Below are 22,777 nucleotides of genomic sequence, written 5' to 3'. Positions count from 1 at the left end.
CTGATCTTAATATTAAAGTAGGTAGCTGAAACCTCTAAAGAAATATGACCCTCAGCGCTATGTTATACTTGGACTTTGGGATAGGCTGCATTTAGGAGACATTTGTAGGAAGCGTCGAAGCGGACGAAAGCGAGTTGTAGAAGTGTGCGAGAAAGGATGAGTCAACCAGAGAGAACAAGTTCTGCATGAGGGAAGTTGAAGGACAGTTTATATCTGTCTGATAGAAAATGTCACGTTAAAAGTTGTTTCACATGTGAACAGATTCAATTTGACAAAAAACAGGAAGTAAAATGTCATACACTGTACATGTATGTTGCTGTTTTCTTTGAACCAATGGACGCACCGACAACTGCCAGTGTGATATTCAAAAGAATCTTAGAAAACCAGGTGGATTCTCAGGCAAGTTCTGAAGTGTTCCCATTCGTGTCCCAGTACACACATACACTGAGGTACTCTGTGTATTTTCCATATATATATACTTCAATATACTGTACATATATATATTCTTCAAAAAAGAAGTGAGAAGACTCACTACCTGAACATTAATACATAGTATGTTGTGTTTTGTAAGGTGGGATCCAATTTTGTAACATTGGGACAAAGGAAAAGCACATATTTGTCCCGTTTCCTTTGTCTGCAAGGCAAGACACAAAGACAGTGTTTTACAAAGAGTTAACTGAATTGGAAGTTTGCTATTAAAGCTGAATAGATAAATAAAATAAAAATAGATAATAATCAACTTTAAAATATAAAATTAAGCAACAAATGAAAATGATGAATATGGCAACAGCTAATTGTCTGGGCTATTTTTGGAGTGATGCCATAATTATGGGGTAGGGGCAAAGAAATTTGAATTGTATGAACAAAAAAAATATCTATCATACCATAAAAGGCTTTCACACACAAAAAAAAAAAATAAGATGCGTTACGGGGACTCTACTTTGTATTTTATTCAAAGATATTGATGCATATTTCATGGTCAGTTGAGGCACAAGTGGAATGATGATCGAACTGATCGAAACTCCTCCTTTTTTCCACGCAGCACATGAGAGCAGCCACAGAGGGCAGCATGGCAGCCGGCTGCCCCGTGCAGACAGTGTGAGACAGCGTGAGACCTTATTTTGGGAGTTTCTCTAACTTGACTGTCATCCTGGTCAAATGTCACTACGCGGCAGAGCGCCCTCACTGGCATTGGCCGCTGTGGTGATCACATTTCACCACTGGGCAGAGGAGCAACACTTAGTCACATTAATCGTTCCTCATTTCCAGCCGTTCGCCCCCTCCGATCCTTTTCTCGGAGGGGGTCTCCCAGGTTGTACTTGGTTTTCCTCACTTTTGACCTTCTCCCATCACAGTTAGGCTGACGGCTACAATAAGCACCAAAACGCATATTTAATTACGCATGCAAGCAGATGATTTTGTTATGTTCCCATTATCCAGCACGCCATCCCCGACATCTGGCGGCGTCCTCAAATACCTGCTTTTATGTCATGGTGAACTTATTGCATTACGCCGAATGCTTGCTCTTTTTCAATCTACTTTTTTTTGCCTCTCAGCCGCTGGCGCTCTGTATCGCCCCCGATTCCGACACAACAGAAAGGTTTAACAAAAAGCGGATGTGTGACGAAACAGTGTTTTGCTCATCTTTTATTCCCAACACCTGCTAAGGGTTTGGCTCTCACCGAAATTTCGAGAGAAAAAAACCCAAATGAATAACGTCTCAGAAACGCGGCATCGCGGGCTCCTCCGAGGCCTCTGGCGGAGACGGCAAAGAGCTCTGTGCTCAATCAAGGCCACATACCGAGAGGGAAGTAGTAAAGTAAATTACATTATAATTTATGGAATATTTGCCTTTGGTGTGGGGACGCTTTGCTGTCCATCGCTGCTCTGATCTGCTCATAAACGCGGCATGCGTGTCCTCGGCACGCCCGTCCGTCAGCCCGTTCATTAAACCAAATCCTTTCAGATCTTATAAATGTTCTCATTGTGATTTGAGCCAGTGTTGTGCTGTCCATTGTGCTCTCCCCCGAGCACAGCCCACTGTGTGTTTCCAGTATCCGCAGCATGGCCCTAATCGCAACCAGGTGCCTCCCATTCAAATTAACATGTGGTTCTAACTTTCCCCCTATTTTGACAAAGGCATACCTGGGTTGCTGACTGGTAAAACCGTAAAATGAATTCTTCTCTTTTATTATTCGCAGCACATGAGGACGGTCGGGAGAGCAAGGTGGGAGCAGAGCTGAGAATGATATCACCTTGCATGCAACCCCCCTCTTGCCGGTATTCTTGTACCTCCATACGTGACTGGGATCACAGCTATTTCGAAGCAGGACCTGTTGTACTTGGCTGAACCAAATCTTGGTGTGTGGGTTCTTTTTCTTCTTCTTCTAATTTGTTCATCATTTAGGTTTTCGGCCTGTGTTCGCGGAGCACAATAACACATGAGCAGAAAGGCTTTAATCTGATACTTTCATGTTTTGTGACTCCAGTTATGCAAGATGAGTTTGAGACAGCCTGCGTGTTCGCACATCAGCAGCTGTGAGGGGGGGGGGGGGGTATTTGAATGGCAACCCAGTGAAATGTAATGTGGAGTGCACACAGCATAACCTTATAAATCAATCCAGCACACTAAAGATGGGAAAATATTATTTTTCAAGTGATAGGTAAGTCTCTAGTGTTTGCTACGAGGTCTCGAGTCAAGAAATCAAGTTCCATACCCGGACAGTTAAGTCCAGAGATCTCTTCAGGAAGAGAGGTTTCAGATTATAGGAGCTATTGTAAATACATATATGGATATATATATATATGTATATATATGTATATACATATATATATACTGTATATTCCATGGCAAAATGTTAAGTCATAGATGAGCAGCAGGTTTAATGCTTTACCACTACGGACAGAGTCCAGCTGATGAAATCAAATCTATTTCTTTGCCCTTCAGCGTTCGAATCATCAAGTGTCATTAAATGAAAGCCAACATGACAAATCAATATGCCGAGCCACTTTTCACTGTTGCAGCGCCGATTGTCTTTCGCGGTGACAAGGCGGTCAGACGTGAGTGTTTTACACTTCAAATCAAAAAGGCATGCTGCAGCGAGTGGCGCCAAGGAAAGCAACAGGAGATCACTAACAGCCACGGGGAGCACTGATGATGATGACAGACCAATATGTAAAAGATTACATGACTGACTAAGATAAGTCTCTTTCAGTGATATTTATGTCAGGGTGTCAGACAGTTAAAGTTAAACACAATGTTTTAAGGGGGAAAAAGACTTTTACCCTGGACTCAGATAGCTCCTTTGGGAATATATGGCATTGACCTTATTGACCCTACTCACATTAATGTATGTGATCGATATCTGAGAATGATCCCGGGCTGTCTTCCCTCGCCTTCCCTTCCCTCTCGTCTGGAATGCGCCCCTGCTCTTGCATCTGAGCCGTGAGCTGGACCTGAGCTGTATATTGTGTTACTGTTTTCATTTCTACCGTGCGGATTTCTCCCCTTGGTAGAAATTCACCGCCCAAAGCTCTTGTATCCACAATACAACACCTGGAAAAAGAAACTCTTCATTAATCTCCGCAGCCCTTAAGAATCGGTGGTGTTAAGCACTCCTGTTTCCAAACCACATGTGAGGCGGCACAGCGGCCGGTCGGCAGAGCCCCTTTTGTTTTAGAATAACTCTGGGTTATTTTCAGGTCATTGTGGACGAGTGGTTTCTTAATTGAATTTCTAAGCGTTTTGTTTAATATGCCACCGTTAAAGGGCTCCAAAAATAGCCCAGTGGATGCAATGACCTAATCTTTTCCGGGGTTTTGGAGAGATAGCTAATCCTGGACAGACTTTATCTCTCGGCCTAACAGCTGATGAATGAATAATTACACAGGACCGCAGATTAGATCGCTGTCAATGTTGTTCTTAACTCAAAGTGCTAAATCATGCGGTACTTCTGAGAACATATAGTCCATGTGATAAACCTCATAGAGAGATTTTTTTCCTCCCTTTCCTTCAGCGTGTCCTACTAATTCCAGAGAGGCTTTTATAGCTTGTATAATAAACACGGCTGGTATCTGTGGTGACAGAGGACAGAGGGCACTCCTGTAATTGCTTGCCTTCATGACGATTCAAAGAAATAATGAAAACTTTGAGGAGAGGCTTGTGAGCTAAACCCCTTTAATTCCCTCTAAATTACATTTGTCCTTGCTCATATCCCCAGCGCACATTAGCGACAATCGCGGTAAGTTTAGACAGCTATTCCCGGCTGAGTTTTATTCAACTTCCAGTGGACAGTAGCTTCAAATCCAAAAATCCTTTTCATAATAACAGAAGCCATGAAATCATCATAACATCTATTATAAAATCTGTCCACATGTGAGTCAGCTGACAAGATTATACAATGTTATTTCTCCCGCAGCTCTAATATAGATGCCTGGTGTGTTTAACATAAAATTGAATAACTTTAATAAATTGTATGTAATATGCAAATCATAGTCATTTATCAAATTATTGAGGAATTATTAAAACTACTCTTTTTATAGTTTTATATTACAACAGTTTTGTTAGTGACTGCACAGAGTTCCCCAGAATTCCCGATCTTCAGAAAAACTGAATTCGAAAAAAATGATACCCTCTTAAATTACTAGTTATAGAAAAAGTAATCGCATCACTGTAACGCATTAACAAGTCATGCGATACTGCCCTACACTGTTAACCAGGTAGCTTCCACTGCTTGTCAAGATGTTTTTATGTGTTGGTTTTTTGAAATATCATGTGCTGCCATGTATGATTTGCTGACAGTTTCTTTAATTCGCTCCTAAATTCTCCTTACTGTTGTAATATCATTGTTGGCATCTGTAGCCTTGGCCTTTAAAAGAGCTCAGTAAAGTATCTGTGGACTAGGGGTTGTTTCAGATCTACTGCACTAGTTACAGGTACAGCGAAATAGGGTCAATTTAAGCAGTAAGTAAAAGTATTAACATTTGATAAGCTTGCTTGCTTAAGCCTGCAATAGCTTTTTAGACACTCTATGGGCACTGACATATTCTCTCCTTCTAAGTTGATAAGACAAACTTCATGGCAGTAAATACCAAACAAAAATTCAGAGCTAGGTTTTTGGCTGCCTGGTGCATGCAAGTCCACACTTCGCTGTCTGTATAGCTCATGTTTTGGTCTCCACCAAGACTCTTTAGCCGCTGAATGCTACATTATTAACATTAGCTTCAAATTTATTTGTGTCCCCGTAGGGCAATTTGTTCTTCAGTAAGTAAAAACACATAAAGACTGTCAAAAAGGAGCCAACCAACCCTTTTGTTGGGGGCAGGTGGCGTACGGGTGGTTTAGAGAGGTTTTTCAAAGAAAAGAAGCGGCTTGCTGCGACCAAAAGAGCGGTGAGAGTCAAGGAAAAACGCTGAAAGTTGACATGAAGCATTGACAGAGGTGAGGACGTCACCGCAGTCTGTTATTATTCACTGAGTTAATCACGGCAATGAGTGAAAAGTCGCTATGAAATAAAAACAGACGACGGAAAATGTTAAATTACAATTTCTGTTCAAAAAAATCTAAAATATAAAAACTCATTATCATGAATATTGATAAAAATAGGAATATGGTGAGTTTTAATCAGTTTTAAGCCACTTCCCATATGACCTGTGTTTTAATACATCTTATGCAATATAGTCATGTGATGAATGATTTCATAATTACGTTTTTACACTAAGCTCCACACCACAACTCGAGAAACGGCGTGCAATGAAAAGCTCTTGGTTTCGAGTGGCCAAGGAGCAGTTTGTCACCGGGGATCACAGACAGTGACGTGCTCTCAGCGGTGACCTCATTGCCTTAATTACTTGTCAGTGATCGAGGGCAGGAGCAGAACACACACGCTCACTTACAGATTTATCAACATAAAAGCGAACATGACCACCTTTTACTGTACATCACTGGAAGAGCCCGTGCCTGAGAGCTTCTCGCACTCCACACAAGGGCCTGGCATCTCTCTGCACTGCAACAGTCGTGGCCTGTATTTATATTAGCTGCAAAGCAATTTTAACTGTACATTCCAGATAGGTGAACAGCACTTGGCCCGGGCAGATGAATATTTCAAAGTGTACGAAAAAACAAAAAAACAGCGCTCAATGTCCAGTCAACAGAGCGCTTGGCATGAGGAGGTACGCTGCATGTTTGCAGCAGAGGTAACAAAGATTTATTTATGTGCCTGAGCTCACAGAACCCTTGTATACCTTTCAATAAGTTTTACTGTAGTATAACTAAATATGAAACCAATTACAAACTTGGGTCGGCACTACAAACACAGTCCCTGGGTTCATTTTTTTCTCTCCAACCTTCCCCTCGAATTCAAGTATTTCATGCTCTCCCATTTGTTTTTGTTTTCTTTCACACAGACTGGTATGATAAATAATAAATCTGTTTACTGCCCGTATGGACTGAGGTAATATTTGCCCTCAGAAATGTTCTATCCATCAACTGATTCTCGTCTCGATGCTCTGTGGCTTTCCACTTGGATGATGAATGAACATGTGAGTAATTTCATGCATGAATTAGGAGCTAAAAACAACAGCAGGGGAAAAAAATGCATCGGCACACATTCCACCTGTTGCCGAACGCAAAAAAAAACCCTCCACTGGTTTCTGCTATGGTGTTGAGATTTTATGGATGATGGCGGCTTAGATAAAATACCTGGCAGGTTCGCAGAACACTTTTGATAATGGGGAAAGGAAGGTAAACATTTTTTTGCTAGTTGTATTTACAGACCAGGCAGTTCTTATCATGTTCGAAGAAATATCTGTTCATTACGTTCATTTAAAATCTTGTTTCCACCTGATCTGGTGCAGGGTTCAAAATTCTAACTACAGACATGGAGTTCAATCTGTTGCACAATGCACGATTGTCTATAATCAGAAAGCTAAGTTAATTTCCTCTGATGAGAATGAATCATGCGGGTTGGGGGCACGGCCGCTGCATAAACAGGCGAGCTGCACATGGCCGATGTTAAACGGCATGAAATGATGAAGTGTTGGGCTGATCATGTCTATCAGTATTACTGACTAATCTCCTCCAGATGAGAGTAATCTCCCCAACTCCAGCCACCATCAAATCAGTGTGGAATCCAGTCGGCTTGCAGGGGGAAGAGGTGCTCCACGAAAAAGCCAGACTGGAGCGATGAGAGTTGTTCTTGCCGCAGGTGTTAGACACTCCCGAGCTGCCAAACAACCTTCTTACCCACTCTGACCTCTTCTTTGACTAAATGAAGAGAGAATTGCCCAGACGGGTATCGGGTAATCCCGTGCTTTCATGTCAAACCAAGTGAAGAATTACAGTGGTGCTGGGCCACCTTCAACTGAGTAACCGGAACACTACCAAGTCGAGTCTCTGATGTGGGCCCAGTGAAGTATGATTACATATTTACTGCGCTCCTCCACATGAAAAACGTGTACTGCCAAAAGGCAAACACGGGTCGACTGTTGAGTGAGGTCAGAGTCGGGACGGGAGGACGTAGTTGCAGGGACAAACTGAACAATCACCACGCCTTAGCAGGATTTCATATCAAGGACAAAAGGTCAGGGGGGGGCTCATGGTGCAGTGTGTCACCTTACAGCAAGAGGATTGTGGGACTGTGTGCTCCAGCTTCCAACCACAGTCCAAGGACATGCAGGGTCGGTCGATTGGCAACTAGATAGTGAAGTGACTGGTGGTTTCTCTCTAAAGGTCATGCAGCCCTGTTACAGGCTGGTAACCCGTCCAAGTTGTAGCCTGCCTCTCACCCGATGTTCAGCTGGGAATGGCTCCGCCCCCATAGTTAATGAATCAAATATGTATCTCTTTTCCTGCCTTTCCATTTCATGGTAAGAGGTGCGATAAAGATCGGTTTAAATCTTTCCTTTTTCAATCTCTGAAACAGGATATGATCATGGACGAATGAAACGATTTTGAGCAACATTGCCCACTCCCGAAGGAGCTGCCGTTGGAGGTGCAAGCGGGCAGCAGAGCACGTTTAACACTCGTGGCAGAGTTGTGTTGATGAAGACATCATGTGAACTCTTATAGAGCTTTAGGGTCTCATAGAGGGGAGACGTAATGGTCTTCGTCGTCAGCAACAAAAAGATGTTTCACAAAAGAATACGAGCCAAAATATGAATCTCTAGTGCTGCTTTGCAGTGTTCTGCCTTCTGACTCTGGCAGGGGCCAGTTTATGTGTGAAGACTACTGAAATGAGGATCATTCATTCAAAAACATCACTGTGATGAGACACCAACTCTCAACATTTACCTCTGGCAAAGAGCCAAGCCAGGAACTGTGAAATGCTTCTGCCCCAAAGTCCTTTTTATCTCGCTCTCTCTTTTACTACACACACACACACACACACACACGAACACACACACACACACACACACACACACACACACACAATGAATTATTGATGATAACTTTGTTCTTAGAACAGTCGAAAATAACTCCACATGACATTTTCCTCAAACTAAAATATACAAGGATGTAAAATATGAAACGAATAAATTGTGCATCCAATGCATCCTTTCCATTGTGGCCGGAGCACTGTGTGCTCTGGTGCACCGCTCACACGAGGGCTCTGCTGCCCCTTGCTGCTACTGCTGCTCTTAATACATCATTCCGTGAGCCCAGCTTCCGCCCCAGCACCACACACTCAGGGTGTTTCGGAGTTTGTTGCATCTGCGCAGGTTGGAGCCTAGACACCAGATATCAACGCTGTGACGGCAAACAAGGATTTGGAAAGTCTTTGCTGTAGCTTGTATCGGGACTATGGCATGTGATTAGTTATGTTGCTGTCAGTCCCCGAACAGACCCTGAGGGGTAAACTGTATGGATTGTGAGAACGAGTGGAACTGTCCACTGAGTTAGAAGTAACTTCGCGGCTTAGTGACTTTCAGCACCATGAACATGCATGCGTGTTGGTCTTCACAGTTGATTTCCTAAGGTGCTGAAATGCATGCAATTGTCTACTTGAAAGATTTGGAAGGCAAATTTTTTTGTAGACCTGCAGAACTGTTTAGAACACCCAGCTGAAAGTCAGAAAAATCTGCGCCTAGGATTGGTAACATGCTATTTAGACCATCAAGAAGTCATTCATTTGATTCCTGCTCATAATAAAACCACATAGGGACATGACCGCGGACATGAGTCCAAGTCTTCCCTGTGCACCCAAGGTTGGTCCGCTCCAACAGTAGACAAGCATACAGACAAGAAACCAAAACCAAAGGGTTTGGGATAAAAAAGAACCGAACATATTGAACTGTTCCAAATGCAATGAAGAATATGTTTTTCTTGTTTCTTAAATTAACATTGTTGTTATCAGTAAATTTAAACATATATACCTGGTTTATGGTGTACCGTTCATTGTGGTTGGTATAATCGCAGATGCATTAGAATAACAAGGGAGGAATTTACAAATATATTATTGCTGTATATTTGATATGCAAACATTTCAACATTAATTTGCTATAATAACACTTTACAACTTAGTTGATTAATACAGTAAAATAATATTGAATATATTCATAATATGTATTTTTTATTGTTACATTTGTTTTTTAATAATTATTAATAATGTCGTTAAAAATAGTTTTATTTTTTTTATTTTTCATCTATAAAAATAATCTCACTTCCTATCTTGGTCATAGTTTCTTAATTATCATATTTAAGGGGTCCTTGCCAAAGGAGGGAAAAAAAATCTGTGATGAAGACCGTATGAAAATGATAAGGTGGGCAAAGGGCAGCCAGGGTGGGCAACTCATTTATTTTTCTTCATTTTTTTTATTGCATTGTGTTGCAAAATATGAAAATAAAAATAATCTAACTGAATGTAGGGTTCAAAAGTGTTGAAGGTGGGGGTTCTTATCTAAACCTGGATTTCTGTGCAGTCCCTTATGTGTTTACAGTAACATTGATAAAATACAGCGTTATCATAACAAGAATATTTTGTTAACTCTTGAAACAAAACTCTGCATCAGTCTGAAAAATCTAGGCTTTAATAGACAACAGATAAACTATGACTATTAAGGAGCAGTTTGCTGGCTGTGAACAGGAGACTGTGCTCTGCTATACATGTATCCAGTGAGTGGAGAAAGGGTCAGTTACAGTCTTATCATCCACTCGTGTTTGGACTCTGTCGTCCAGTCTTTGGCAAGAACACGAGCTGTTTTGTTTCTCTTGCGCCTCCCGTCTACAGGCTGATTTGAAGAATAAGGGAATAAAAAATGAATGGCTGGATTGGAGGATATTCCAGTTTATGTTCATCTGCCTCTTCAATTACCCTCACTCCCGCGCCTCACATGACATCATGGAAAACTTTGTCAGGTCTAGGAGCGCACGGAGGGAAGCGCTATGTTGCTCTCACTATTCTGAGAGTCGGCAGGGATACATCGGTCTAAAAATAACGATTTAAATCACAGGATTCCTCGGATGCTTCCACCTTCGGCCCTGTGATGCCAGTGGCATTTAAGCCAGGTTGATTTGGGACTGTGAAGCTGAAAAGCAGAGATATTTCAGCACGGATTAATCATCAGATGGATTCAATAAAATGTTCAAGCAACCTTGTTTTATCTGGCCCGGGGACTTTCTTGGATAACACATGCGACTTGCATACTTACCTATTCACCTGCTGTATGTACATTGGCTGAGTTAGTACGCATGATTTTGTCGTAAAAAAACCCCAAAAAACGGCTGTAATTTTCTAAAGTTTCAAAAGATAATAAACAATTATGTGCATATTAAATTGAGGCGGGCTTGTTTGTGTTTTACTCTCTGCTTTTCTAATTGATCTAGACAACTTCATCAATCATTTGATGGATCCCATTAGTGCCCCTGAAACTGTGAATGTTTAGCTATTTGGTCAGAGCCAGCAGGGAAAGATAAGCACTTGTTTATAGGCATGGTAATGGAAGTTGTTCATATGTGGAGCGCTGGATTTGACTGCTGTTGACCAGACATGAGGTTGGTCTTTTAGGTCCTTCAAAGCTTTGGTGAGGGCATCATGTCCTTACTGCCAAGCCTTCAAAAGTGCAATTCTTTCACAGCTATAACTCATTCTCACACACAAGTTACTACTTTCCTTATGGGTACTGATAGAAACATGTTGCTAAAACTACGAGATCGGATGATGATGAACATGTGATACCATAAAAAATTGGATTATATACTAATTCCCAAAACAGTGTAAACTCTCCATAGACAATAAAATCATTACAGTTCAAAGACATATATGAAGTTATTTCACTGTTCACTCTGGCACTCTCTGCCATCCCTGTCACTTCTTTACTATTTTCACTATACAGAGCCTACTGTAAATGTTGTTGCACATATGCATCATTTTCATACCCAACTTACCTGTACATAATAGCTTTACTTTGGTGTTTGCTTATTTCTGTTTATCACCTTTGTCACTGTTCAGCTGTGTGTCTACAGTTATGCACATCATCCTGAACATGCATGAATAATACAAAACAAAAATCTGAGTTATATGTGAGTTTGTTTCTTAAATCCCAGGTAAATGAAGTCGGATTTATTAATGAACTAAATGTGTTTGAAATTCTAATAAAAAATGAATACATGTAATTGCTAAATGTTCATCTGCTTCATTTCAACAGATTTTGCTCGGGTTTTCTTGCACGTTCCATAATATTTTTTTAAGGGCAGTGCCATGTTTATTTTGTTTTTTAGAAATCCTACTTTTATTTATTTTTAGAGTTAAGAAAAAAAATTATTCTTGTACATCAATTATAAAGAGTTTAACACTTAGCTTAACACCTCAGGACTGTGTGGTTGCGGTTGCACCAGATTTGACAACCAGGGCTAGCAACAGAAGCCAACATACTCCAATGCTACAGCAGCAACACAAATTGATTCATGTGAAGATGTCTTGATTGGTAAATGAAAATACGTGACACAAGCCGGTTCTCTGCAGGTTATGTTCATGTGCAACTTTAAGCGCGAGCGCAATGTGTAGGAAACATAATGGCGAGTGGATTACATTTGAGTATGTGTTGTTCATTGGTCAGGTCACAAATATGTTGAGACTGAACATGTCATTTTAAGGCATTTAGGGAAAGTAGGGAAGGTATAATACTGAAAAAGTTCACACTGACCTCATACACATCGTTGTCCATCTGTCCCTAATATTAACCAAAGTGCTTTTGTCGCCGAAACCACAGACGTGACTGTTGACATTTTATTCATTCATTCATTCCTTCATTAAAAAAAATTATAAGTTGCCTCCAAACATAATCCAGCCAATGATTAAACCGCCACCACAATGTAACCGGGAAATCTGTTTAGTTGTGTATGGATTGCTCATTTTTAGGTGACAATGTTGTGTGACATCACGTTTTTCCTGCTGAGCCCTGCCCACTACATACCAGCACAATTACAAAAATAAATCAACAGAAAATACACAATTCTCAAGAGTCAAGCAACCAAAACGGTTTAGACTGGGCCTTTATGCAGGATCTCAGTGATGAACTATTGTGCAGCTGCAGTAAAAAGCTGTGCGAGTATCTGACACAGTATCTAATCAGATGATCAGCGCTCAGCCAATCATATCAGTGCTAATCGTTGTTTTGACTCTCCACTCATTTTGCCTTTAGTGAGAGAAACGCACACTGACATTTAAGATAGATGAACGTACCCAAATCTTCACGTGTGTTTAAAGAGTAATGTCAATCGCATGAGAATCAGCAGGATCATTTAAACTGGCTGACATCCTATTAGCTTGGATTAGTTAAGTTTTAAGAACAGCTTGGGTTTCAAGTGAAAGGAAAACAAATGGAGCTCACCATTCTTGCCCTCTGCTGACGGAGGCTGTTTCTTTAATACGTGGTTTCTCCTCTCCGTCAGCTGTCGCGTATCTGCATGACCCTGTGCGGAACCCTGCGGGTGTCCGGGACACTGCCTGTCCTCTGATCTGCTGCTGCGGATCTCGGGGCATATCACCGCATTCATGGCTCACGCGTCACTCCCCGCTGGACAACATCTCTCCTCGGGTCAGCGCAGCTTCCCTTTCGTAGAGGAAAAAAAGAAAGAAGGGCAATTAGAGAGCGTGCTCTGTGCACACCACAGTGAGAGCACTTGACTCTCAGTCAGCTGTAACCGTTAGAGAGTCCAGTTAATTGAGTTTGAACGAGCCCACGAAAGACACAGCAAACAGCCGCTTGAATGTTTGCGTTCGAGAACTCCTCCGCGGTGCCGGGGGCTGGAGCGGAGCCATGTTAGTATTTGCAGAATACAACACAAGTTCCACATTCTGCATTGTTTCCTTTCAGAGGTCCATCTCGGCTCGGGGCGGACGGCAAGCGCGTGTCTGTTTGTTTACAGAGCTGTAAACCCACTTTCAACCTCACGGATGCATCCCTCCGTCAGCCGCCACTATCCTCTGCTGCTGCCAATTCATCAATTTACAAAGAGCAGGCCTTCCTACCCCCTGAACAAATATTAAACACATCTACTCTGTGGATTCAGTAGCTCAGAGAGCCCCCACAAGGTGTCGATGTGAAAAATGAGCCTCTTGCTCGTGTCCCAGACGAGCCAAAGACTTCCACGCAGCCCGTCTGCGCCCCGTACACTACATCACCTCCCGAGGCCTGCACCATACGGCCCCACAAACATACATTTCTGTTTTCTTTAATAAGCTCTGTTTGGAGAACCGCTCATATGCTTACGCGACAATACAACCCCCATGAGCGTATCTAAGGGCTTGGAAAAATAGCACATTATTTAGACAGGTTCCTTCAGTAGTTCGGGATAGAGTTTTATTGCAGAATCTGTGCTATAATGGAAAAAAAAATGGTCATTTGAGATCAAACAGCATAGAGTTACACTCGAGCATTTTGACTATAGAAATGTGATCCCAGCAAAGTCGTTACCGATGCAAAACAAATGAGAATCAAGGCTACAGTATAAGTAACCTCATATCAACAGGTTCAGGTCTGTCGGGGCGCTGAGACCCTTTTTTTGAATCGCTTGACTATCCAATCCTTACTACTGCTAATTAATAGTTTACTACAGCTCAAACTATTCATAGAGTCAGTCTCACATTTGATCATGTGGTCAGTTGTAGTTGACTAATGTGTGATGTGAACTGTCATAACATAACCTGCTGCAGCTCAACCGCGTGAATGCACACGTCATAGGTGCGATCTGGTACTTAAACAAATAGCACTACACCTCTGTCTTTATCGTCAGCAGCCAAACATAGAACTTTCAGTTACATTCCACATCTTCTACAAACCATTGCTGTAGATGGCATACAGCAGAGTTAAAACCTTCAAGTTCATTACCTACACCAAGTGGTTGTGGTCGACTGACCTTAATCAAATCGAAGTCAATCCCTCCTGCTGTTCAATATGAACAATCTGCAAATGTACAGGTATTTTTGCTTCCTCCACTTGCATATAGTTCAGATGAGAAACTGTTGTTGTTCAGAATCTAAACTTTTTATCAGAGCAAAATGTGTCAAACAGCTTCTGCAAATGTTCAGTTAAAGGTGCCATGTGGAAGATCCCTGCAAAGACGCTAAAGTTTTGTCTATATTCACCGCTTCTCTCCAGACACATTGCATGCATTGCTGAGGTCTGTCTTTTGTGTTGAATGGTGTTTCCTCATAAAACATTTGCAAAGAGGATTTTCTGGAACCTTCGCATTGCTTATATGCATGTTTGCTATTCGGACATTGCCGGTCCATAATCACCACCTGTAGATCGGTGGAATAATGTGAAACCATCGGGAAAAACCTTGTACTACCTCACCCACAAGAGTGTGTGCATCGTTGTGTGTATGTGTACAATACAAACTGGGGGACACACTCATGAAATAATTAAATGGATAAATAAATAGACTCCTCTGTGACGCTACTATATTATAGGGAACTACTCCACAGGGAACCTTTAATAATGAACAGCAGTGACTGGACGGTGATTGTTAGCTGTAAGGTTGAAAAGCTAGCAGTAAATTGATCATGTGGTGAAATCATTTTTTATTTCCATATGAAAACGGGAGCCAACATTGTGGCCATCATGAAGCCACATGTAAAGTTGGAATGAATGGGCAACCACATCCAACAAATGGGAAATGACTTAAGATGACTAAAGGTGGACAGTTAATATCTGCGATAAAGTCAGTACATTTTATCATGACTGTTACATATCTCAGGCCCTAAACCTCCATGCTGATTATTGCCTCCTCGTCCCTTCTTTAGCCTGGCCCCAGTTGCTTTGCAGGAAGCCAAAATGTTATGGCCCAGCAGCAGCCCAAGTCTGATAGGCCTCATGATGAATTATAGACCAGTATCTGCCAGACTGAGTTGATTTCACAGGCCAAAAAAGTTAGCCCAAGTGTTGCTAACTCGAGGTGATTCTCAGGCCACCAGAAAACCGAGCCAAATCTGGCAGCCACATGTGGGCCGAAGGCAGCCCCGTCTCAGCAGGCTACCTGGGTATCAGCCCACATGTGTAATGCCTGGCTCCAGTCAAGATGATGGTCAATCCAAAACCCAAGTCTAGGATTCAAAACTTCCTTCGAGAAAATCTGTGGGTGACGCCCATGTTCCCCCACAGTCTTTGATCAACACAAGTGGAGAAGTCTGCTAAACTGTGTCCATACAACCAGCTAGTTGTGTCCTGTTTCCAAACCTCCCTAACAATGCTGCAAAAGGGGTGCGTTATCAGTTGAAAGCCGCCCCACTATCTTTGAAAAGCACAGGACATGAATTTGAACAAATTTATCTATGTGGGCATGTTCACTTGTTAAAAAAAATGTTAGTGCTCTGGCATTGTTCTGTGATTTGGGTCTCCTCTTCTAAGGAAAAAATACAGACGACACTGCGTCCACTCAGACCATATCTTGACACACAGATTACATGTAGTGTGGATGACGGAACAAAAAAGGTTTGCACGCTATACAGCGCATAAACATCAGCCAGGGCAAATAATAACAAACCCGTGCATTTACCTCCAGAAACAAGACAACAGCTACAGTAAATCATATTCTGTTAAAAGGCTAGAGGAGACTGGGACTCCTCCACGGAGCATCAGGAGGATCCTCTGTAATGAAGCCTTAACTGATGGGCCTGGCTTAACAGCCCACCCAGAGACAGATAGGACCCACTCTGATAATTTATACCACAGTGACAACCCCCACTGGGAAAAGGTGGAGTTAGGCAGAGGACAACACGGCCTCAAAGACAAAGCGTGGACGAGAATGGCACCCGAGTTCACCTTGATGTTTCATATTAGCTCATGGTACAAGAAGTTATCAGAGAATCTGCTTTTTTACGACACAAGATTGACTGAGGCAAGATGGCAATTCACTGAGACGCTTGAAGGCAAAAGTGTGGATGAAAAAAAGAGGGAGGGAAAACAGGGCTGTGTTCAAAAGCGCCAGGTTATAGTCTGATGCTATCTGCCGTGGTGTGGAGTGAATGGTGGCCTGCATGTCTGTGTCAACACAACAAGAGCCAAGACACGTGGCCCTTGGAGCTCCATCGAGATGAGCTGATAGTAGGTCCCACTTAACAGTTGTCGGCTTATCGATTCCCTCGGCCAGGCCTAATGCTTTGCTGTATTATCTGCCCTTCTCTCTAATGACTCACAGATTAAGGAGTGACTGGAGGGGTAGACTGTCACTTGCCTCAGGATGTTTACGACCCCTCTCATATCTTCTGCATGGTGGGATGCTAATCTTTATTACCTGGCAGTGTTTAAGTTATTAGTCTCAGAACTTGGTTGTGTGATGTCACACTTGTAGACCGCGTGTTTCAGTCAGTGATGTAGTGGTGTGAGGTAAAAATATTTGTGGTGAGACACTGTAACCTTTTCAATCACAGTTAAAGTTGATTTTGCTGAGAAATCTGTTTTTGGAGTTGTATACTTTCGGTCACCTTCAGGTAACATAAAGACAAAAGGCCCTCTCTAGAGTGGCTGTTTGGTTTGTCCATTCTGGGCTACTGTAGAAACATGGTGGTGCCACATGGCAGACTCTATGTCCCAATTCAGGGGCCACATTATTTGGAGGACACAAAAAAAATAAATATATATATATATATATATATATATATATATATATATATATATATATATATTTGGAAGACGCAGTCTACCATGCCGACAAAAAGGCGAGTGGCCTTTTTTGGCTGAGTAGACCGCAAAGGCCAAACTGAAATGAGACAGTCTGGTCTATGGCAGATTTCTTATTTGCGTCACCAGCATACTTCACCCTTTCTGTTACCGCCTAGCAATGGAGCTGAAGTTGCCCACACAATGAGAAAGTTTGTCACCGGCGTGCAAATAAATCCTGGCATAGGTTAGACCTTGCTCGGGAATAGAAGGAAGCACCTCTCCTGTGGAATTAGCTTCCAGTTAGGGTTCACTACTCCTCTCTTGATTGAAGGTGAGATAAGCTTATACTGTAGTTGGTGCTGCTCAGGTGAACCCTCTCTTAGTTATGCTGCCTTAGGCCTAGACTGCTGGGAGAATTCCCAAGATGCAGTAAGCATCTCTCCCTCTCTAGTTGTAGTATTAGTTGTAATTATAAGTGCTGCTGTTATTATTGATGGCACCATTACATCTATGGTTATTGCTATTACTATTACCATTATAGCAACCCATCCCCCAATCATCCCCCCACCTTGAGTCTGGTTCTGTTGGAGGTTTCTTCCTGTTAAATTGTGTGTGTTGGGGGGGTTGTTTCCTCTGCCGCAAAATGCTTGCTCATTGTGCTCAGTTACAGAATGAAACAGGACAAAAAGTATTTGTGGGGCCATAAAGCACTGGGGTTATCTCATCTTCATTCATTTGACAGTTACAGTTAGTGGAACTATGTGGGAACTGCTTTTAAATTACAGCAACACCGAAGGTGGCCTGTTGGTTACCAGTTGTCTACTTCCTATTATAGTATAGTTGTGCACAAACAATATCATTACAAGATTTCTTGTGGCCTTCATGACTGACTTTAGTGTGATCAAGCATTTGTTGTATTTCACTTGGACTAAAGATGCAGATTGCAGTATTTCATGATGAATTATACTCTATTTATTTCTAGGTTTCTATGCTTGGAGCCAAAGATTCACACGTTTAGCCTTTACGGAATCTCTTCATCGGTACTGGTTGTCTTTCACTGCTAGATTATTCATTCGAGTGGTCACATCTGATATGTTTTCTTCCCTTTTGTCTCTTTCCTACTTCTCTCACACTCTCCGGGGTTTGCGAGCGACCACCAGCTGAGCTGAAGGCGAGCCAAATTTACAGGAGGCTTTCATGGCCTGCGATATTTATGTTGGGGTTAGTCCAGGATTTCCAACTACTGATTGTGAATTTATGCTGGAATCAATATGGGGATCCTCCATTATGATAATTCCTTCTTGAGATGAACTTAATAACATTTGTTTTGCACATTTTGTAAGGGAGCACCATACTGTAGATCCCCTTAAGTGCCTTTACAATGCAGCTCCTCTTGTTTATGGCTTCCACCAAAAGTAAGACTGACCAACGCTCTTTGCTGGAATCTCAAAGGCTTTTTCTCCAAGACTGACCTCTTCCACAATCACACCACTATCAAGCCCTATGGTAATCTCCAATAACTTCAACATCCAATACTGTACATCGCATCCTCATGTCTCATAGCGCTTTAATCCAGCAGCATGATAATGCTTAGCAGAGAGGCATGCGAGCCTGTATCTGCGATGGGTGACATACAGTATTCTATGTGAAAGAGACGATGTACCTCTCGACAGGCCAGAGGTATGCTTTTATCCTCCTGTGGACAAAAATCAGAGGAAGCGCCAACGTTTTCAGTCCGCGCTTCGTGTGGCGCTCTGTCCAACCTGAGCCTGCGCTCACACCGCTGTTGAAACAGGTGGTGTGTCAGGATTTGTTTGAAAGTAAATAGACCTGCGAATAGTGAAAAAGGGAATCAGCTCTATGTACATGACGGGTCACTTTCGACAAGTTGTTATTCAATGATTTTTTAACAGAGGATTTGGCAAGATTTAGATCTTTTGCCATTCTATAATAAACAATAGCATGGCCATAGTGAAAATATTTACTTAATTCTCTAAAGTGACTTATGGCAACTTTGGCCACTAAACAGAGTGTCATGAGTGTTATGGCGTCAGGTGCCACAGTCTGTATAAATACTGCCTGTACACTTGTTTATAGGAAAACCCCCATCTGGCTTCGGCGAACATAGTCAGACACACTGGTGACCCCTGGGATTTTTCGAATGGAAAATATAACAGGACTGTTTGCTAAGCGGGGGGATAGCTGTACGGCAGTCAACTGTCAAGTGACAGACAAGACAACGTTGTAAAAGACTGCAGGCTCCACGTCCCTGAGCCCAGCCCTTTCTCAACCTGTAAACACAGAGCCTTGCTTTTGAAGAACTGTCCAAGAAAAAAAAAAAGGTCTAGTGGCCTTTTTTTCATCCCCCATTTACGGGATTTATAAACTATGACAGTGTTACAGTGCTGTGCAGACTTGCAATTTCAAGTAGGTAACAAGTGAAGGAATTATCAGAAATGTCTACAAAAAGAATAAACCAAAGGAAAGGATGTAAAAAAAACTAAAAAAAACCTAAAAAAAAAACTTAGCTGCTCCGCAATCCTTAAAATTTAAACAAAACAATGAGACATGAAGATAAAGTGGCGCACACTGTTGCTGCACCTTCTCAGCCTCAACTCCAATTGGATTTATTATAGAACATGGGATTATTAAGCGTATTCATTTGAAACTGCATTAAACAAGCCCAGCATTTTTTTGTTACTTTTACCTATTTTATGGCCAATGTGGTTTAGTCTAGAAGGCCCTTAAAAGCAGCGGGTGACAGTCGATGCATACACAGAGCTGCTGTAACTTATGGCAGATAGAGCGTTGCAGAAAGTCGAAAGGTCAAATGTTTCAAATAAACAAGGAAAGACTACAATACTGGGGGGACGGGGGGGTGGGGGACGGGGGTTTGGGGAGTGTTTGGGTTTTTTTGCACACCGTTTAAAGAAAAGCACCATAAAATACTTTTGGTAGATAAACAGTATTTGCCATGGACACTTCTCTTAACTATTTAAAACGGATTCAATTGATCTGTTAAGGTATTTCCATATGACGCAATGACAGTACTGCGCGGTGGAATCGAGGCATTGATTTGGTAAGTTTTGGTTTTAAGCCAGAAGTTTATTTCTTTATTTTGAATCTTTAAAAACAGAAATAGAAAAAAATTACTTTGCTGTGCCTTTTTGCAGTGGAAGTTTTAGGCACGGGGTTGAGTTGATAATCAAACTAAATTCTGCTCCTTTTCAAAAACTGTGTTTGATGTTGTTGTCGATTTTTAGGCGAAAATCGCGTCGTAGTGCATTATTGCTGCAGCACATTGTGGTTGCATACATTTAGGAAGAGGAAAGTCTTGAGAAAGTCTCTGTTTTCTTTGTCCCCAGATCAGTTTTTTCCATGTTTATGAGTATGTTCTTTCTATCTGTTTGGACGAGGCTGCCCCGGTTCCCCTTCTGCAACCCATCCACCTGTCCACCTGAAATCCATGCGTCCACCAATCAATGCTCGCAGCGTAAAGTTCTCAGATGGTCGTGCTCAAGTCTTCACCAGATGTTGCTGTTCGCCGGGTGGTACTAACGAACAGTCAAGCTCAAGTACGTTTTCCATGTGTTTGTCTGGCTTGAGCCTAATCCGACATTAACCTGTGCCGCGAGTCAATCGCCCGTCGCTGCTCGTGTTTGTTTGTCTGCCCTGCTCTGCCGTCTGCCCGGGCTCAGCTCCCCAAACCCTCACCACTACAAGTCCGAGATAAACCTTCTCTTGACTGAGCGCGGCCTTTGAGTCCAAATCACGGCTCAACCCCATGTCATGCCTCCCTCTTGTGCACTGGGGCTGGCTCTTGTCCTTTCGTACAGGAGAAAGTTTCTGCAGTTTGCTCCAAAGTTTCGTCTCATTTAGTTTGTTTATGTGAAGAACTGTAGATACCAGAGATACATTTGAGCGAAGACAGCATCTGCGGCGTCTCAGTTCGGTGAAGTGTGTCCCTTCGCTGCAGCACTGCATCTAGATTCGGATAATGATTTGTGTTCATTTTTACCTAAAGGGATGTTGCGCATTGTGGCTGCATTACATCTTCCAAACTTCTGTCAAATGGCCGCAGCGAGTGTGTGAACTTAGTGATTAGTATGAGAGGGTAAGTGAGGAGCTGCAGTCAGCTCCGACATGTTTCTACTCTTGTCAATGCAGCTGGGCTTCTAGTATTCCCCTCCTTTAAATTGTTTAGCTTGACGGCCTTTATGCACATCAATCACGCGAGGAATCGAGCCATGGGCGTTTCATCCACACTGTTCACAGTGAAAACAGTGGGAGATGTCCCAGAGCCACTTAAGCGCACATTCAACTGAAATTAACTGGAATGGCGCACAGCGGCCGGGGGCTTGCGCGGTGTCCTGTCTGGTCGCGCACGTCAAGAGAGATTAAGATATTCCAGAGAAGGGGATCCGTCAATATTTCACGGTTCGCCAGATGTAACCACAGTGTTATGAAAAACATGCTTTCTATGAATCCATCATCTTCCAATCCAGCCCGGCCCTCAGAGCTCACGAAAATACAGAGGCAGTGGCACGAGGTGAATGAGGAACTTTTTCTTCAACGCTAAGCAGATTCCTTTTCACGTCCCTCCAACCTTAGCCTGGCGTGGCCAGACTAATACTCAAATGTGTATTAGTCTGGGACCTCTCTGTTCATTTTTCGATTTCCACTAGACGTTAGCAACAGACGCAAACCAAAATGGAGCTATGGTTGAGGCGGCGCTCTTGGGCCACAACCAGCTAAGAGATCGCAACGTGATTGGTCGCACACTCGTCTTCGTCCTTTTTAATGGGGGTTGGCAACCAGCGTAATTATCGGCACCTTCTGCTCCGGAGTTTTACCTTTACTTTCCTTTGACAGTGGCAGATATTCAAATGTGGCGGAAAAGCGAAAGAAGAGCGGTAGATGTAATGACTTTGTAGTGCTTATTTATTTTTAAAACCGATATATTGTTCATTTTGATAGGTTCGAAAAAGTTGTCGTTTGATGTTAAATTGAATGTACCATGAGAACAAACCCCTTACCCTATCCACAACCCTAACCCAATGAGGTGCAGCATTTAAAAGCTTTAAACGTGTAAAATCAAAGAAGATATGTGAGATGTTGCGGCGTTGCCAGCCATCTTTGGAAATCCAGGCGATGTGACAGTACACATGCACAGGCGGGGAACCAACGAACAAGCTCACCCTGATGTTGTTCTCGGCCTCAGGCATAGCACCCAAAAGGCCTCCGGTTGCAAAAAATGTCAACAGACGAGAGCGTGCAGAGAGGAGATTCCACAATGTGTATGGACGAGAGTTGCCGTTTTTATGGGCGAAATTTGAAAATATCAGGTACTCGTAGTGAAATGCATGTTCTTTAGCGACAGCCTTGGTGCCACAAGGTGCAACATTACAGCGGCAGCCTACTTTGCTGCAGAGGAAGACAACCGGAGGCGATCAAAGGTCTAAACATACCAAATACCAATATTGGAATTCCCACACAAACACCAACACACAAAAACAGACAGGCAGTGGAGTTCAACGGTCCGTGTTTTGAAATGTTTTGTCAGAGCTACAGTGCAGTGAGCATGATTTGCACCTCAGTCTTCGGGACCGAGTGCACGAGGCCTCATCCTCTACGTCATCCACCGCACATGTTGACAGAGGATTTACAACCGAAC

The 22,777-nt window shown here is 42.5% G+C and overlaps 1 protein-coding gene across 7 annotated transcripts in view; it reads right to left on the bottom strand.

The window, feature by feature from the left end:
• The window catches only part of myocd (myocardin), a 106,422-nt gene that overhangs the window by 39,231 nt on the left and 44,414 nt on the right, over positions 1-22,777 (bottom strand). For all 7 annotated transcript variants that reach the window (XM_035611614.2, XM_035611616.2, XM_035611619.2 and 4 more), the window contains one exon: positions 12,829-13,050. In XM_035611614.2, coding sequence (XP_035467507.2) covers positions 12,829-12,994 — 166 coding nt within the window. In that variant the 5' untranslated portion in view covers positions 12,995-13,050. The remainder of the gene's footprint in view (positions 1-12,828; positions 13,051-22,777) is intronic.

This window comes from Scophthalmus maximus, chromosome 16 (assembly GCF_022379125.1).
Source record: "Scophthalmus maximus strain ysfricsl-2021 chromosome 16, ASM2237912v1, whole genome shotgun sequence".
NCBI classification, from domain to species: Eukaryota; Metazoa; Chordata; class Actinopteri; order Pleuronectiformes; family Scophthalmidae; genus Scophthalmus; species Scophthalmus maximus.
This window is presented reverse-complemented; position numbering and strand designations above follow the sequence as displayed.